Below are 20,005 nucleotides of genomic sequence, written 5' to 3'. Positions count from 1 at the left end.
CCTATTATAACTTATTATAGGTTAAAAGGAACTAATTTAGCGCCTTAGAACCTTTCTTAGATATTACTAAAAGTAATTATAGCATTATAAGCTGCTTTAAAGCATAGCAAGAACTTTATTTTTATAATATAGGTAATTTAGTTGTATATAAGGTTTTTAGCTTAGCACTTATACACTTTCTTTAAAGAAGTAAAACAACCTATATTAAGTAGCTATAAAAAGTGTAATAAGTAAAAAAGCATGTAGATAGTAATAATTTTATTATTTTTATAGTATTACTAAAAATAAAGTAAGTTGTAGCTTTTATAGCTGTTAATAACTAGCAGACAGTAGCTGCTAATAGTACACTTCTTTATATACACATTAAAGTGCTTTAACTAGTCTAGACTAAGCTAATTAGTAGTTTAGCTGCGCTTAAAGATTATAATAACCTAATTCTAGAGTAGATTTTTTTTTTATACTAGTTTAAAAAGTAGTTGCTACTCTAAAAGATAATAAAAAGCAGAATAGCCTACCCTTTAGCATTAATGCCCTAGATAGCTGTTGTCTACTCTTAGTTACCTAGCTAGACTGCTTTTAGCTGTTCTTATCTCTCTAAACCTGTAACAACTACTCTAGTAGATATTTAGCTTATTATAAACCTTATCTTATTAAAGTTGTATATGTTGTTATTTTAAATGCTATACTTAGCTTTAATATTCTTTATAAAGTTAAACTAGCTTTAAATTACTACAGAATTCTTATAAAAAGCTCTTTTATAGTTATACTTATGCTTAAACTTTACTTTAAGTTTTAAGTAACACTTAACAAACATATTAAGCTAGTTTATGCTAATATAGCTTATATTATACTTAGCATGTAAAGAATTAGCTATATTAGCTATAGCTGCTAGCTAGGGGGAAATCCTTGCGCATTTAGCTTAAGTATGTGCTAAATAATTACCTACTTCTTATTATTATCTAGCTTTTATAAGTTAGCTGTATAATTAGCTTAGAAAAGTTGTCTAGTGTGTTAGTTACTTATTATCTTTTAAAAGACCCTATAGATAGCTGCAGCGCGTTAGTTAAAAAGTGTTATATTTTATTTAAAAGCTTAGAGCGTAAGCTACATCTAACATTCCTTTAACATGTTTAAGTAGTGTTGTTAGGAATGCATTAGTGTAGAAAAAGTAGTGTAGTAGGGTCTTAGCAAAAGTAAGCAACTTAGGTGTGTAAGCAACTCGCCTATAAAGTACGTTAAATAAAAAATAAAAACACTTAAAAAAACCTTTTATTTTAAGCTTAAATAAGTAACGTACCTAACAGGTTAGCTAGCTACACAGGTTAGCTAGCTACTTTTACTAAGCTCTTACTACACTCTACCTATCTACATAATGCCTTAACAACAACACTAGATTAAATCTTCTAAAGAATATTAGATATAGCTTACTTTTTAAGCTTTTAAATAAAACTTAAAACTCTTTTTATAACACACTATAGCTATTTATAATGTCTTTTATATAACACTAAGCAATTAACACGCTAGATAGCCTTTAGAAGTAGAATGCTAGCTTAAATTAAAAAATTTAACTAAGCTTAAAGAAAAAGTAGTTATTAAGTATATACTTAAGCTTATTACACATAAATTTTTTTAAAGCTTATAGCTATAGCTAATATAGCTAATTCTTTGCGCGCAAAGCGTAATCTAGGCTAGGTTAGCTTAAACTAGCCTAGTATGTAAGTTAAGCACTGCCTTAAGTTTATAATAAAGTTTAATTATAAGTATAATTATAAGAAAGCGCTTTATAAAAATTTAAAAGTTATCTAGAGCTAGTTTTACCTAGTAGCTAATATAAAAGCTAAGTATAGTATCTAAAATAAAGACATATAACGTACCTAACGGGTTGGCCGGCCACACAGGTTGGCCGGCCACTTTTGCCAAGCCCCTACCAACCTCTACCTATCTACATAATGCCTTAACAACAACACTAGATTAAATCTTCTAAAGAATGTTAGATATAGCTTGCTCTTTAGGCTCTTAAATAAGACTTAAAACTCTCCTTACAACACGCTGCAGCTATCTATAATGTCTCTTACACAACACTAAGCAATTAACGCGCTAGACAGCCTTTACAAGCAGAATGCTAGCCTAAATTAAGAAATCTAACTAAGCTTAAGAAGAAGGTAGTTATTAAGTACATACTTAAGCTTATTACACGCAGATTTCCCTCTAGGCTTGCAGCTATAGCTAATATAGCTAATTCCTTGCCTATAAAGCGTAATCTAGGCTAGGTTAGCTTAAACTAGACTAGTATGTAAGTTAAGCACTGCCTTAAGTTTATAATAAAGTTTAATTATAAGTATAATTATAAAAGAGCGCTTTATAAGGATCTAGAGGTTATCTAGGGCTAGTTTTGCCTAGTAGCTAACATAAAAGCTAAGTATAGTATCTAGGATAAAGACAGGTATAACTTTAACAAGTTAGGCTTTATAATAGGCTAGATATTAACTAAAGTAGTTATTACAGCTTTAGAGAGACAAAGACAGCTAAAAGTAATATAGTAAAGTAATAAAAAGTAGATAATAGTTATCTAGAGCATTAACATAATAAGGTAAGCTATAAAATTATAAAGCTTTAAGCAGTAAATAAGGCTGCTACGCAACATAGATTGCATAAAAAAAAGTAGATTTAGGCAAAAAAGACTTTAATAGTTAAGGATAAGGCTTATTTAACTGCTCTAAAGGAGTTTAAAGCGCGTAGTAATAGAAAGAAGCTAAAGACGCAGGTGCGCGCTAAAAAAGGTAAGCTAAGTTAAAGGCAATGCAAGCAGTGTAATTAGACTAGGCATAACTTGCGTACATATAAGTAAGTAGCAGAAGTAGACTCTAAATAATATCTTATGTTGTATTACTTTATATAGGGCTAAAGTAGGCTGTTTTGCGAGAGAATAGGGTAGTTTTAGTAGGGGCTTGGCAAAAGTGGCCGGCCAACCCGTGTGGCCGGCCAACCCGTTAGGTACGTTATAACTTTAATAAGTTAAGCTTTATAATAGGCTAGATATTAACTAGAGTAGTTATTATAGCTTTAGAAAAATAAAGACAGCTAAAGGTAATATAGTAAAGTAATAAAAAGTAGATAATAGTTATTTAGGGTATTAACATAATAAAGTAAGCTATTTTACTTTTTATTATCTTTAAAGGCTGCTATTACTTCTTTACCTAGTATAAAAAAAAATCTGCTTTAACACTAGGTTATTATAGTCTCTAAAAACAGCTAGATAATAAATAAGCTTAGGCTGTAGTAGTTAAAGCACTTTAATAAGTATATAAAAAGAAAAGTTATAAGCGCTTATTAGCTTTTTATTATTAATAGCTATAAAAGCTATAACTTACTTAATTTTTAGTAGTACTATAAAAAAATAAAATTATTATTATTTATATGCTTTTACACTTATTACACCTTTTATAGCCTCTTAATGTAGGTTATTTTACCTTTTTAAAAAAGGTGTATAAGTGCTAAGCTAAAAATCTTATGTGTAACTAGATTACTTATATTATAAAACTTAAGTTTCTACTATGCTTTATACACACTTATAATGCAGTAATTACTTTTAGTAATATTTAAAAAGAGTTTTAAAGCGCTAGTTTAGTTCTATTTAACCTAAAATAAGTTAAAATAGCCTTTAATATCTAGTTATGTACTTTATTACTACTACTACTTATTAATAATAAGCCCTAGTAGTTGTAAACTCTAAGTAATACCTTTAAATTTAAGTTATAATTAATGCTTATAAAAGTAAAAATTTAAAAGTATATAAATAGCTTACTAACATTTATAGTAAAGGCCTTTAAGAAGGTTTTAAAAAGGGCATTAATTATTACACATAAGCTAGTGTTAGCATAAAAGAAGATTATAAAGCTTTAAGTAGTAAATAAGGCTACTATATAACATAAATTACATAAAAAAAAGTAAATTTAGGTAAAAAAAACTTTAATAGTTAAAAATAAAGCTTGTTTAACTGCTCTAAAGGAGTTTAAAGTGTGTAGTAATAGAAAGAAGCTAAAAACACAAGTGCGCGCTAAAGAAGGTAAGCTAAGTTAAAAGTAATGTAGGCAGTGCAATTAGACTAGGCATAACTTGCGTATGTGTAAGAAAGTAGTAGAAGTAGACTCTAAATAGTATCTTATGTTATATTACTTTATATAGGGCTAAAGTAGGCTGTTTTGCGCCAGAATAGGGTGGTTTTAGTGGGGGCTTAGCAAAAGTGGCCGGCCAACCTGTGTGGCCGGCCAACCCGTTAGGTACGTTATAAAAAAAAAGTAAAAGACTTAAAAGATTTATATATTTATACTAAGATGCTATATAAACTACTAATTAGGAGTAAAACTAGTTAGAAGAGTAACACAGATGCGCCCTAGGCTGCTAGACTACACAAGGATGTTAAAAACGCCTGCGCTAACAGCGCTAGAGGTAGAGAAGAAAGGCTAGAAAGACATCTATGTGTGTGTGTGTGTGTGTAGTGTGTGTGTGTGTATGTGTGTGTGTAGGCAAAAAGATCTGTTACTATTAAGACTATATAAAAAAGAAAAGAGCTAAAGAATTATATAGTAGGGCTTAAAAAGTAAAGAATAAAAAAAAGAAGGTAAAGAAGAAAAAAAGACCTTATTATATACACCTCTTTACGCACCTGCCTACGCAAAGATCTTACACTATTTTATTATAAAACTCTGTATAAAACAGCCTATACACTACTAAATTACTGTTACAATCCTTACTCCGGCGAAATAGTATTTTCAGGAGTACGACAGCCTATGGTGAGGGTTAGCGGAAGGGGATAGAACTTAGCCAGATTAGGTGTACAGTCTGTTAAGCAGAGTGTAGGTATAGCAGGATAAAAAAGGCAGGTTGTAGTTTAGCCTAGCGGTGTAACAGCGCAGGCAAGACAATGGGTCTGAATGCGGTGGGAATCCACTCAGAGGCATATGGGAGTGCGTGGGGACTCTGAACCTGGGAATGCCATTAACACCTATAGGCCTTGTACAAAAGGATATCAGAAAACTACTAAGCTAGCTACAGGGGCGAGGTGCGACTAAATACATGAGGGAATAGGGGTAACTGCAGGGGACTGGGTCGAGTCATGGTCGGGGCCGATACGGGGACCCTTCGGATAGGATCCGAGCGACCTGAGATGGAACGATTCGTAGAATCGTTATAAGCGGCTGTATAGGGAGCTAGCAAACCTAATCTAAGAGGATAGGAAAGAAGGTATATATAGTGCAAGATATATAAGGCAGCAATGTTCTCTTTATAAAAGTTTTAATGCCTCTTAGTTTATTAAGTAAGTAAAGACTAAATAGTAATTATAACCTTCTAACTATAGTTGTAATTAAGACTATATACATAGAGTTGCATATGTTGCATGTTTGCATGCTTGCATGCTTATGTGGCCTACATGGCCTATAAGCCTGCAAACCTGCAAGGCTTTTTTCTAAAAGCTAAAGCTATTTCTTATTTGTTCTGTTACATAATTTATTTAGTATAAGGCTAAGCGTATTCTATCTAACGTTATTTAGGCTGTGTAGAACAGCTAATTAGGTTATTATAGTCTATCTATTAGCTATAACACGTAAGCTTCTCTTCTAGTTAGCGTTCTTACTATTATGTTCTTTATGCTGTAAGTGTTAAGTTTTTTTTTTAGCTAGTGTATATTCTTCTTTAAAGCCTAACTTAATGTTTAGTTTTCTTAACTATGCCTTACTAAGCTCTTTGCTTTTCTGCTGTTACCTATTACCTTTGCACTATTACTTACCTTAATCTTCTTTATTATATAAAGATGCGTCTTTACAGCACTTATTACTTAAGTAGGTTCTTTTGCGTAATGTCCTTGTTATTAAATAAGTGTGTAGAGTGTGTTTAAAAGAGTAGTTATTATAACACTTTTATGTCTAATGTAGCTTAGAATTATTTAAAGCAGGAACGCAAAAAGCTATTAGCAGAGTTAAAAGTAATTTAAAAAAATAAAATGCGTAAAAAGAAAAAGAAGGTAAAGGTAAAAAAAAACCTTTTAAAAAAGCAAAAAAAGTTCTTTACATATTTTTAATCTTTAGTTACTTGTTAAAAGAGGGCGCAGTAGCAGTTAGATTTTTTAGCAAATTAAAGAGTAAAATATTTAGAAAGAAACTTTTTATCCTTAGATAAGCTTAAAGCGCTTAAGGCAAAGGCTATAGGCCTTTTTTCTTTTTAGCCTATGTTAAAGGGTTGTAGGCCTTCTACATTATAGCTAGCTAGTGCTGCTGCAGTTTTAACTAATAGTAATATTTTCTAGTCTAGAGAGCTTTCCCTAAGGTAGTTTTATTTAAAAGAGATTCTAAGTACTTATAAAAGGCCTAAGAGGTGTTTAACAGGCTTTTAATAGGTTCTTAAGTTTTTTTACTAGTAAGCTATCTTTTTTATTTTATTAAGTACTTATTTTTTTAATAGTCTAAAATTTATTTTACTTTATATTCCTTTTTTTATTTCTTTTAACTAGTAGTTGCTAGTAAGATTATCTTAGGTGTAAGTTTAAGCTTAAAGACATAGAACTAAGAGTATATTTATATTTTTTTTAGTAGCTTAAGTTTGCAGATGCTAGGGCACATTTATATAACTCTATAGAGTCTTATGTGTTTCTTAGCTAGCTTTCTAAAAAGTCTTAAAGTTTTAAGATTTTTTATGTCTAAATATACATAATTATTAGAGTGTATTTCTAGTGCTAGTTATCTTTTTTAGTTTACTACTTTTTCTATAGCTTTTTAAGCTAACTATACTTCTCTAGTAAGCTTTTAATGCAGTTCTAGAAGTCTAGTTATTTAATTTATAGCTTTTAAAAAGTCTGTTAGTTATAAGCTTTAAAGCTTATAGAGTAAAAAATATCTAAAATTAGCTTTATATAGAGTTTCTTTAGTTGCAGTAAATTCTATAGTATTAATAGTAAATTATGCTATTAGTAACTATTCTGCCTAGTTATTTTATTTATATAACACATATTTACACAGATACTTTTCTACTTTTATATTTACTTTTTCTGTTTATCTATCTATTTATAAGTAGTAGGTAGTAGAGAGTTTATAGTTAATTCCTAAGTGCTTAACTATAGCTGCCTAGAATTTACTAGTAAATAGTTTATTACAGTTAGAGATAATAATTTTAGAGTAGCTATAAGTAGCTAAGACATTTTTTTCTAATTTAAACATAAATTTTTTAGCTATAATGCTTTTTTCTAATAGCTATAAGTGTTGAATGGACTCTCTGCTAGCTAGCACTTAGTGTCAGCAAATGCGTACAAGACAGAGAGGTTTGCACAGTGTAAACATTGCACAGGGGTGTTAGGTAACTAGTGTTAATTACTTTTTATTTTTCCTCTATATAAAGAAAAAGGGGGATATCTAGATGTTTACGCATAAAGGTTTGCGCACAAGCATTATGTAACATAGATACGTGATCCTGCTTATGCGCAATTACTTATATCTAAGACGCAACACTGCTGCTGTGTACAGACACTAGCAACTTTTCTTTTTGTTTAAAGAGTTGCTTTTTGTACGCATTACCTTTTTTCTGTCTATATAAGTTTATCTAATTATGTTTTACCTTTACTTTACTTCTATTTATTAAGACTTACCTTAGTAATGCTGTGCGTTAAGATAGGCTAGTTACACTATGTAAATAGCTTTTCTCTTCTTTATCCTTTGCTTTTTAAGCCCTACTGTACAATTCCTTAGCTCTTTTCTCTTTTTATATAGTGCTAGCAGTAACAGATCTTTATAATAAAAAAAATAAGTATGTATAATATAAAAAAAAAATAAAAAAAAATAAGCTTTATATAAAAGTGTTGTTAGTCTAGTTAGTCTAAGGCATTTTTACGCATAAGATCTAGCTAGTCTATAGATGCTTCTATCTAGACAGAGAGGCAGTTAGTTAGGACTAATAATTAAAGAGCCTAGTTTAGTGTTTTCTTTATACATGCATTTACTAAGTTATTTTTACTATTAATTTACTTAATCTTAGTAATTTCCCTTTTCTTATATAATTTACAGAGTAATATAATGTTAATTATAAGTTACTTTTTACTAGTAGTGCCTAGCTTAATAATGTAAGGACAGGGCTCTGCACTACTCCGCTAATACAACTAAAAGGTACAAATAATTAACTAACGTTAATTTTTAGGTGCAGAATAGTATATATACCTGTTGCATGTAAGCACCATCTTAGCCTTACACGTAAGCGCTATCCTGGCCTTACATTATCCCCCTTCTTAGCAGACGCATGTCCTAGGCGTCACATGACCTACCTGCAGCTTAAAGGCGCCTATGCGCATGTCTTAGTTACTGGCCAGAGGCTGACTACCTGCGGCCTAGAGGCGCAGGATAAACACGACGCAACGCTTAGTGGCCTACGCCAGCTAAGCTATATACACTAGACCTTCCAGCAGCAACAACGTGGCGCTAGAAGAGGCCGCCTTACGTTTTAGTCTAAAAACTAGCTTAAAGCTAACTAAGGTGTGGGTTAAACGCACAACTGTCCTTGTTATTAGTTAATTATTATGTAAGGACAGGGCTCTGCACTACTCTGCTAATACAACTAAAAGGTATAAATAATTAACTAACGTTAATTTTTAGGTGCAGAATAGTATATATACCTGTTGCATGTAAGCACCATCTTAGCCTTACACGTAAGCGCCATCCTGGCCTTACAAATAAGGTAATTATATAAAAACCTTAAATTTATGTAAATTACTACTAGGATTAGTAGCAGTTTAAGCATTTATATAATTTACTATAAAGTTATACTAAGAGTAATTACATTATTAAACCCTCTAACTATTTTATATAGTTTACTAGTAAAGACACTCCTAGTTACTCTTTTACACTTAGTAGAATTTTAGTGTATAATGTTACCTAGTATTTTAAAGCAGTTACTTTACTCTGTATAGTCTTTATTACTTAATATAATTAAAAATTCTAGCTATAAGCTAAGGTCTTTATTATTAGTAAATAATCTATCTATAAAAATAAACAGCTTTACATAATTAAGCTATAATAGTAAAAAGGTAAGACTACGCTTACTATTATCTATCTACTATTAGATTTATGTGTTAAGTGTGTTAATGTTATTATATAAAGGGTCTATAGTTTATGTAGTAATAAAGAAGTTAAATGCTGCCTTTAGTTAACATATAAATGCAATATATGCTTTTTTTACATGTTACTTAATATATTATTATACAGCATCTTTATCCTTTAAGTTAATTATATAAAAGTAGCTTACTTATTTTTTCTAAGTAAAGACTACTATATTATGTGTAAGTTTAATCTTTCTACTATTAAACTTAATAAGTTACTTTTTTACTAAAATAGTTTTACTTTTTATATAAAACTTTACTTTTTATAGTTCTTTCTTTTCTCTTTACATAAAATCTTTTATTATAATGCTTAAAGTATTGTCTATTTACAGGCTAGTAATACTAAAAGTGTGCTTTTTTTTATTAGTAATTAAAAAGTAAAAGTTGTATAAAAAGATGTGCATGCGCAGCTTTTTTTTATAGTAGTTATAGTATGTTTTAAACTAATACAGTCCTAATTTAGCAGCTTTATATAAGAGTTATACAACCTAGAGTATTATATTTAGTAAAAAGCTCTAGCGCATCTCTTTTAGTAGCTTTATGTATAGTGTGCGCATAAGCTTATCTATTAATTAAATGTATACTTATGTAATATTACACAGTTTAAAATGCATTTTATATATAGCTCTTAGGCTTACTTTTATAGCTAAAAGTAGTCTCTAGCTTATTCTCTAAATAGTTAGTAACTAGGTAAGAATTTTTTTTTTCTTTTTATTTAAGTAGCTAGTAAACACTAGGTAGGATTTCTTATATAGTTAAGTTATTTTACCTTTTACTTTTTATATAAAGTAAAGGTTAAAAATCTAACTTTTATACCTTATTAAGTTATACACTATAACTTTAAAAGTGCTGTTAGTAATTAAAGTGTCTATTTCTATATAGTCTAATTTTTTAAATAGTTTTTTAAGTGTAGTAATTACACTGTTTATACAAAGCTTAATAAATAAGGCCTAATTATTTTTTTTCTTCTAAGTTAAAAATACCTAGTCTAGACTTTATGCAGGTTTTCTTTACCTTTTACTTTTTCTAGTATCTATATTTTCCTTTTGCACTAGTGCAGTATTGCTATCCTAAGGGGCTTAGTCTATAGTAGGCTCTAGTTCTGCCTCTGTAACATTTTTATAAAGCTGTCTTTTTTTCTTTTTCTTTAGAAAATTTCTTTATATAGGGATTAGTTTATCTAGGTTATTTATTATAAGTAAGTTATCTTTTTTTTTCTTTATAGTACAGTTTAACCTGCGTATATTAAAGCTTTAGTAGGCTATTTTTTTTTTAATAATAATATTTTTTTTTTAATGCTCTTAATTTTATATAGGCTAGTCTAGCCTTTCTTCTCTCTCTATGCTATAATCTCTAAGCTAAAAAGAAAGTTAAGAACTTTATATGTTATAAAGCTATTATAAGTGTTAATTACATAATTAATGTTTACTTTTACATAGTTTTTTTAAAGTATCTTTATTACTTTTTATACAGCGCTTACTTATGTAATAATGTTTAGTAATAGTAAAAAGTTTAAGTTAATTTTTAGGTATGCTCTAAAAACTAGCAGCGTAGGTACTAGACTATATAGGCTAGCTATGTTGTTTAGAGCCTTAACTGCTATCTATAGGATAGCCTTATTATCTGTACAGTTACCTAGCTTAGTCTTTAAAATGTTAAACACTTATTAAAAAGGTGTGTGCACGCGCTTAACCTTTCTAACTACCTAATATGCTTTTATAGGCATCTGCCTACATATAGCTCTTATAATTTTTATATAAGCTTAAAAATCCTCTAAAGTAAAGTTTATACTAGAGTTATGCATAATGTAGTTTAGAAGTTCTTAATAAGTGTTAATCTAGCATTTACATAGTGCATTCTAGGTATTTTATGCAGACATAGATTTTAGAAATATAGTAGCCTAAAATAATATGTCTATATTAATAACATATAAGACATTTTTATTATTAATTTATATAATATTAATAATAACTTTATAGTTAAAGTAAGTGTTATTTTTAATTATAAACTTAAATCTTTATAGAGCCTAGTTATATAATTAGTAAAAGTAGCAAAATTTCTTAATCTCTTCTAGCACTATAGTATTAATGTTATAGCTAGCGCTAGTTAGCATCTTCTAGAGTCTTTTTATATAAAGGTGTCTAAATTAGCAGTAGAAGCAGTAGAGTTTTAATTTAGTAAAAAAAAACATAAATTTTTTCTTACTAATATTAAAAAAAAGGTGTCTTTATTTTTATATAATAAGTATAGTAGTTTTATCTTTATGTATAATAACATTTAAAACATTATTAAAGTATGCACCTATTTAGTCTGCGTCTGCTAGAGACAGTAGGAACAGTGTTAAAGTGTCTAAGATGTAATATATTATGTTACTAACTAAGTTAGTAATTTATATAGTACTAATTAATTTTATTAATTCTTATTTTTTAAAGCTAATACTTTTTTTTTTAGTATTTAGTTTACTTTTATATAAGAGAATTCTTATAGGTATGCTTTAAGTTATAACTTCTTTATAGTAAAAATTTTTACTGCGCTAGTATTTTATAGTTTACCTTAGTATACTATATAGTATTAATTTTTAAGGATAAACTGTTCTGTGTATTCTTTAAGTTCTAGGCTGTAAATGTCTTCTATAGTTGCGCAGTAAAGAAATGCAGTATTAGTAAAGTAGTTAATAATCTTTTTACTTTTTTTTTTATCTAAGTTATTATTATTATGCAACTTTTTTTTTTTTTACTTTAGTTTACTTTTAAACTTTTAAATATACACATTTACTTTCTTACATATTAGTGTCTTATTATAGAATTTTTTATATAAAAAGATATATTAGTGTTTTATATAAAATTAATTTATATAAAATTAATTTATTAACTAACATTTTTTTTTATAACAGATAAAGCATTACTTTAATTATATAAAGGACTATAGTCTAAATAATCCTTTATATCTTCTTAAGCTTTTTTTATATTATTAATAGCTATGTGTACATAGTAAGCTATATTACTTATTAGTATAGTACATGTTCTAGAATTTATTTATAAATGCATTATTCTATTAATTAATTATAACCTAAAGTGCTAAATAAAGGTTACTATATAGTGCCTTACATATAAGCTTAATTAAGAATATTACTTATTTAAGTTTAAGTTGCCTTTAGCATACTTATATAATAGTAGTGTAAAGTAGTATCTTGCTTTAGAATTATAGACTAAAAGCTTTTTATATAAAAGTAAGTTTATTAATTATAGCTTTAAAAGCTTTATATAAAGTTTTATAAAGTTTTTTTACTTACTTTATATAAAGCTTATTATTGTCTAATCTATCTAATACTAGTTATAGTTTATATTAGTATTAAAGTAATTACTAAGCTACTTATATAGTAACTTTTATAATTATTTTAGACTAATATTATAAAAGTAGAACATATGTGCGCGCCTTTTAAAAATATTAAAAAAAATGCTTATATATAATGCTTTAAAAATAGTAAGGTGTTCGTAAAGCTTAATAAATACTATAGCCTTATTAGCTAGAATATTATATAGTTACTTTATATAGTTATTTTTCTTTTTTTATGCCTTTTAGAATTATATAACCTTCTTAGGCGCAAGGTTCTCTGCTATAATATCTTATATAAGTAAAAGTTAGTATAGATTATACAGTAATTAAATTATATATAGTAGGTACAAGCTTTAGAGAATCTTATATAGAGCTGTAGCTACAGGAATATGTAGCTGCCTAATTATGCTCTTATATAGTAAGCTATTATAAAGTAGTTATACTAATTATAGAGAAAGTATTAAGTCTATAAGTAATTTATATAAAGACATTTTTTATTACATTAAAACTAGCAATAGTAGTAATAGTTTTATATAATACTTTAGTAAAATAGTAAACATGTGTTTTTTTTTTATAAGTTTATATAGTATAGTAGCCTTTATTATGTCTTTTTTAAAGCTAATACTCTTATTCTATAGAGTAGTAATTAGTTTTTATAAAAATAGTTAGCTAAGATTTCTAAAGTATATAAGCTTTTACTTTATAAAGTTGTTCTAAAAGTTCTTAAGTGTACATATATTTATTATGCTTAACATGTAGAGTTTTATAATTAAGTTAGCTATATATAAATTAAGCTTCTTTTTAAGTATATTATTTAATAGTTTAATTTTATTTACTTAATTTTTAATATTTATCTGCTTTACTAAGGTCTTTACTAAAATGCTTATAAAAAGTATGTATTAGTTATATATTAATACATTATGCTAGCTAGTTATAGATAAAGCTAGTGTTACTTATTACTTTATAGTAGTTAGTTATACATTGTTGCGCGCTGTTTTACTTCTTATTATACACTACCTCTAAATAGCCTTATGTAAAAAAATAAAATAGACCTTTTAGTGTTAAATAAGCACTACTATTTATATAATACTTCTAAATAGTATTATATAGACAGGTTTCTTACTTTTACTTAGGTAACTAAATAAAAATTTATAGCTACTTATATATAAATTAGACTCTATCTTTACTCTTACTAATTTATAGTTAAAGTAGTAAAAAAAAGAATTCTTCTTATACATAAACTTTTAAATAAAAAAGTATAAGAAAAGCTTTCTTTCTTATAGTATTTAAACTACTAATTAGTGTTAAATAAACTCTCTGCTAGCTAGCACTTAGTGTTAGCAAATGCGTACAAGATAGAGAGGTTTGCACAGTGTAAACATTGCACAGAGGTGTTAGGTAACTAGTGTTAATTACTTCTTATTTTTCCTTTATACAGAGGAAAAGGGGGATATCTAGATGTTTGCGCACAGAGGTTCGCGCACAAGCATCATGTGACATAGATACGTGATCCTGCTCGTGCGCGATCGCTTGTATCCAGGACGCGACGCTGCTGCTGCGTACAGACAATAAGTAAATAAATTTAGTAGTTTTATTAATAACTTATATAATTATGTTATAAAGTCTTTTAGTGCTAGGTTCTTATAATAGTAGTAGTCTTATAATAAAGTCTATAGTTATTATAGTCTATAGTTAACTTAGCGCAGTAATTAGTTAGAGTAATCTATAAGGTTTATGTTGTTAAGAGTTATTTTTATTATAAATGTTACATTCTTGTAGGACTTTAGTACATAGGTGTTTTAATTAGGGTACCTCTTAGAGTATAGCTTTTTTAATTTTCTTTTATAGTAATCTAATTCCTAAGTGTCTAAATATAAAAGCTTTATAATATTTTTTATTAAGTTTTTCTATTCTTATTTAACTATTATAAGAGAATATAGTAGTTTTTCTTAGTTTAGTCCTTTATAAACTAGGCCTTCTAGAGTTTTTTAAAAGATTATAAATTCTTTAAAAAAAATTTTATTCTTTTTAAAGTAATTAGTGTGTTAGCTTAGAGTGTCTACTTATTAGTTACTACTTTCTACTACATGTTTAATAATAAAGTTAAATTAGGCAAGTTCTATAGCCTATTATATATGCATTAGTAAAAGTTTTTTAGTAGTAAAGAAAGTAACAAGGTTTATGTAGTTAGTAAAGATTATAAATTAATAACTAAAACTTTAAAGTTTAACTTTCTAGTTCCTGCATGCATTAACTATAGCTTTTAATTTTTTGTTAGAGATAGTATACTTTTATTTTAATAGTGTAAATTTTGCTAAGTAGTAGGCTACTAGATGCTATTAACTATTTTCTTATTTTTAAGAAAGTGCTGCTCTCTCTACTCTTAAGAAAGCATTAGTGTGCACTTTTGTTTCTAACATAAAGTTATACATTTTAAGAACAGAGTAGCTTGTTATTATCTATTTTAACTTTTAAAAAGCTTTTTTTATTTCTATTATCTATTAGAATTTCTAAGTAGCCCTCTTCTTTAAGGTAGCGTTTGTAAGGGGCAGCGTAATTTTTAAGTAATCTTTAATTATTCTTTGTACGTAGCTAGTTGTAACGATCCTCATGAATTGTTCCATCTCAAGTCGCCCGGAACCTCCGGAAGGCCCTCGTATCGGCCCCGACCTCGACCTGGCCCCGACCCCTGCTGTTACCCCTATTCCCTCATGTATTTAGTCGCACCTCGCCCCCGTAGCTAGCTTAGTAGTTTTCTGATATCCTTTTGTACAAGGCCTATAGGTGTTAATGGCATTCCCAGGTTCAGAGTCCCCACGCACTCCCATATGCCTCTGAGTGGATTCCCACCGCATTCGGACCTATTGTCTTGCCTGCGCCGTTACAAAATGTATAAAAGAATACTCTATAAGAGTATGTTAACAGAATGTTAGCATAAGGTTACATTTAAGAAAGCTACAGCCTAGTAGCCTTAGCAGTAGTCTTTATAAAAAAAAGAAGAAAAAATTAGTGTCTATTAAGACTATTAAACTCTAAATAATAACATAATCTAAAACTAGGCTAGTTTATACTAATATAGCTAAGATTATACTTAGCGTGTAAAGAATTAGCTATATTAGCTATAACTACTATTTAAGGGGAAATTTTTTATATATATAGCTTAAGTATGTTTTAATAAGTACTTACTTTTATTATTACCTAGCTTTTATAAGTTAGCTATAGAATTAGCTTAAAAAAGTTATTTAGTATGTTAGTTATTTATTATATTTTAAAAAACTTTATATATAGCTATAGTATGTTACTTTAAAAGTGTTATGTTTTATTTAAAAGCTTAAAGTATAAGCTGTATCTAACATTCTTTTAGCGTGTCTAAGTAGTGTTGTTAGGAATGCATTAGTGTAGAAAGAGTAGTTTAGTAAGGTCTTAGCAAAAGTAAGCAACTTAAGTGTGTAAGCTACTTGCCTGTGGTGTACGTTATTAGGAATTCTATTAAGATTCTAATCTCCCATACAATTTTAGTAGGAGAAAAAAAGATCTAAGGAACGCCAAGAAATTTCCCGATTTTTGCACATAAGAGATTAGTGCAGCCACAAATTGGGGCCCGTTTTCCTTTCCGCCCCCTCATGATATACGAACTGGACACGAGAACTGGTTCTCATGGGAGGACTGGTGAGGGAACCGGCCCATCTTCAAAACCGAACGTGAGGGTTAGACGTCATGTGTAAACTCTGGACGATGGAGGCGGTCCTCATGCTCCTCACAGGACACAGTAACTACTTTCCTTGAGCGAATACGTCGTGAGATCTTCGGGACGATCCCCTCCGAGTTCGTGCTATGTTGGTCTTACACAAGAAAAGAGGATAGAGTCTGAAGTGCCTCGGTAAAGAGACCGCGCCTATGCGCTTGCATTACCCAAGAGTTGAGCCTGGTTCACAGGGTAAAATTGGTTTCGGAGATGAGATACTCCACGACTTCATTTCTGAACGGAGTGAAGCCAAACAAAATACTGCAATGCCTTTTGAATGTTTGATGTTGAAGCGAAGCAATTGAATGTGAAAAGAACTCCAGAGGGATGTAAAGCTATACCAATGACGTGCCAGTTGTTCGCCTCCCAAGGACCGTTCCAAATTCTCAAGTTCAATTCAGCAACCCTTACCTCCCTCTGAGAGATAATCATCAGTGGCGGCACTAATCAACCATAACCCCACTGATGAGAACATGGCCTGTTCCAAATGTGGTATAGCCCGACTCACTCGAGGCTGATGCCTGCGCCTGGCAAGCCACTGTGCTAATTTTACATCCTTTTCCCAACGTCAAACTTTCCACCTCTTGGCCATCCCACTTTTCAATATCCTGGGTTATGGTCCTTCACATTCCATTATAAAGTAGATTTCCCTCCTGGTCTCCTATTTCCTTGCTCCTTAATGCCTGAACCGATCTCAATATGCGCAGGTGCCCTCGGCACAGTCGCAAACGCAATTGATCTCTCGGTCAGAACCTACACGCTCATCGAGGGAATCAAATCCGCGCCGGAGAATATCAAGCGTCTAGCAGTCGAATTACGCAGTCTATACCATGTCCTTGGAATGCTCTCCCAGACCCTAGAGGCTCAAAGGATAAAGAATCGACCTGAAAATCTTCCTGTGCATATGATATCCAACACCAAAGAACTGCTCGAAAATTGCATTGAAGTTTTTCGTGAAGTGGAGACTATTGTTCAACCATTTGTCGAAGCTGACGGAAGTGTGTTGCGGTCATTTCGAACGGGGATTAAATGGGAGGTTGGCAGAAAAGCAAGCATTAACACCCTTCAGAAAAGTTTGAGTAACAACAAAGCAACGCTGGAATTAGCCATCTCTACTTTAAACTTGTATGTGCGGCTATTAGTCGTATCTATCGAAATTTCTAATCACCACGGGCAGTTTTAATTCTTCCCAAACAATCGATATGATTTCCGACCTTCAAAGGGACGTCCACCGTCTTCGTCGTCAAATATATCAGCCTACCCAACATCAAAGCCAGCCAGCAAGCATGAGTGCGCACGAGCGGACTCCGACTGCTCAGATTGATGCGCATAGTATTCCCATGCAACGCTTCCTAGCAAGGACTGCGAGCGTTGCTTCTCGTGTGTCTACCTCAACCCAGATGACAGAGCTTGACTCAATCTTCTCCGAGGATATATCGGAGACCACCGAAGTAACTATCCTTAGAGATGTTGACATGGCTAGCTCAGAGCGAGTGTCAGACCGTGGCCACTCCGAAGATGCCGATAAAGACTTATCAGTCTTAGAGCATGCTGAGGGTGACAATGCACAAGCTTCCAAGACCGAAGTCCCTGCCTCAGGCGCTCCAGAAAAGCGGTCTACGTGGAAAAAGATCCGCAAGCGGATGAAGAGAAATGATTCAAGAAACATATTGCTGCCACTTCCGGAAGCCGGGCCTAACGCGACACCTCACACCACCCCTAGCGTCGAATATCCTCGAGTGTCGGAGACCCTAGAAGGCGAGAGACTAGTGAAAAGTATAAGCACGCCCATAATGTCCTCCCATGAACTTCAGATGGAACGGGATTCTACCTCACTCCCACATCGCTCCAGAACAACACCCATAACAACACTCTCAGCTCTCCAATACCGAGATACACCGAATCCAGAGGCCTTTCCTAACAGTCCTTACCACTTACCCAATTTCAACTACATTGGAAAAGCACCAAATCCAGATGGAGATTCTGATGGCCTATGCTCAACTCCACCGCAACCGCCCACCCCGAAAACAATCATAAACTCACCCTCAGAGACTGCACAAGAACCTGACCCCTCCACCCCCTGCACAGCCTGCAAATCCCCGGCTTCCCGCTCCCAATCCATATCCCTCAAAGGCTCCAAATACCACCATACCTGCTTCCGCTGCCGTTCCTGCAACATTCTCCTCCAATCCGCTTCGCCTCCCCCCGAAGGACCCTTCCAACTAAAAGGGGATTTTCTCGTCTGCAACAGCTGCGCATTTACATGTCAGAAGTGTGACGAGCGGATTGAAGAACATGGGCCTAAAGACGCCCCCGCGTACTCTGGAATTTTTGGCCGTGGGCAGATGGTTGTGAGTACGCATTGCTCTGGGCTGTTTTTCTGTCACGCTTGTTTGATAAGTATTAAGAATTTGAGATATGTGAGGAATGGGAAGGGAGTATTTTGTTTAGGATGTGCGTAGTGTAATATGCTAAAAAAGATACCCAAGCATATCTTCCTAATAATTCATTGCTGTTGATAGTAAAGATGATTAATGTCTATAAACCCACGGGTGGGAGTTGAAGTATATTCAGAGAGGCAGTGGCCTTGCCGTAGGTAAGGCGCCCTCTTTTTTGGCTGGTGATCCGTCAGAAACCCTGCTGTCGAGAGGAGAGAGAAGAATGGGGGATCTTGATAGTTGCCAGCGATTCCGGACGAGGAACGGGCGAGTTTGCGGCGGGAGCGAGCAGACGCTGGGGTTAGAGGGGTAGTATTGACAGGGTGGTGGGTTCATAGGTATCGCCCACGCAGACGGTGTGCTTGCTAAACATATCCTTCAGCATCGTTGGGCTTGCGCGTGGGTTTAGGCTGTGGCAATCCACTCGCCCCATGTAGCTCGACGCTGGTCGTTGGTCAGAACTGGGTGCGCACCGAGTGGGTTTGTATGGGTTGAAGCATTAGAGTAGGAGTTCAGAATGAGGAGAGAATGACAGGGAACTGTTCTCCAGGGATGTATCTACTGAGAAGCCAGCAGCAGACAAAAAAAATATGATACATCTCTGAACGATCATTATAGAGCAAGAGAGAGAATAGGAAAGTAGTCTACAGTAATCTCCTGCAGGAATCCTTTGAAGATGCAGCTAAATATTGAATAACCTCCCTAAAAGCTCTAGCCCCATATCCGCTATCATCGTTAGACTGCGAATTTATCAACCTGAGTTGCAACTGCGTGTCTATACTCTATCTACGATTGTTCAAAGGGCAAGACTATGTCCCTGGTAGCTAACATCACATCAATTTCCTGCAAACAGCCGAAATCCCATCCTGCCGATACGATCAGTATGCCCAAGCTGAATCTTACTCAAAATAGCCAAAATACCGACCATACGCTGATCCAGGGTACACGGGTAATCAGTTGGGCGGAAATTCAAATAACGCGTAGAAAGGAGCTCAAGCAGTGATGTGTCCCGATTTTAGTGCACGATCGTGAAGGATCCATTTCTGTCCGGTATTCTAGCCAATGGCCGCTTTAGTGACCCTATCTGGAGTTCTCATTTTTGGTATCCTGACAAAGTCAGTTATATATCTGCGTCAAAATAGGTCAAGAACTTACCCTAAAGGACATGCCTTCCATTTGGCCGTGACACCAGCTTGGCTAACGAGGAAACGAATACAGATACTGTAGCGGCTTGTGTAGCCAGTGTGACAGTGATGGCGAGCCTATCACCGTCAGCAATGTGATTATAGGTGAGACAGTCGATGGTAAATCCAGCACATTGGCGATAAGATACACCGTATCTGGGGGAAG

The 20,005-nt window shown here is 32.1% G+C and overlaps 2 protein-coding genes across 2 annotated transcripts; one reads left to right on the top strand and one right to left on the bottom strand.

The window, feature by feature from the left end:
* Positions 1-16,050: 16,050 nt before the first annotated feature.
* Positions 16,051-16,809, bottom strand: BDR25DRAFT_357444 (uncharacterized protein; the record flags this gene model as incomplete). Its single annotated transcript, XM_033695800.1, has 8 exons — positions 16,051-16,138; positions 16,169-16,219; positions 16,250-16,276; positions 16,320-16,367; positions 16,407-16,534; positions 16,566-16,634; positions 16,670-16,738; positions 16,792-16,809. The coding sequence occupies 8 exons, from the start codon at positions 16,807-16,809 to the stop codon at positions 16,051-16,053; spliced, it is 498 nt and encodes a 165-aa protein (XP_033545354.1).
* A 6-nt stretch (positions 16,810-16,815) lies between these two features.
* Positions 16,816-18,624, top strand: BDR25DRAFT_344242 (uncharacterized protein; the record flags this gene model as incomplete). Its single annotated transcript, XM_033693915.1, has 3 exons — positions 16,816-17,342; positions 17,395-18,568; positions 18,619-18,624. The coding sequence occupies exons 1-3, from the start codon at positions 16,897-16,899 to the stop codon at positions 18,622-18,624; spliced, it is 1,626 nt and encodes a 541-aa protein (XP_033545353.1). The 5' UTR covers positions 16,816-16,896.
* Positions 18,625-20,005: the final 1,381 nt, after the last annotated feature.

This window comes from Lindgomyces ingoldianus, assembly GCF_010093535.1.
Source record: "Lindgomyces ingoldianus strain ATCC 200398 unplaced genomic scaffold BDR25scaffold_24, whole genome shotgun sequence".
NCBI classification, from domain to species: Eukaryota; Fungi; Ascomycota; class Dothideomycetes; order Pleosporales; family Lindgomycetaceae; genus Lindgomyces; species Lindgomyces ingoldianus.
This window is presented reverse-complemented; position numbering and strand designations above follow the sequence as displayed.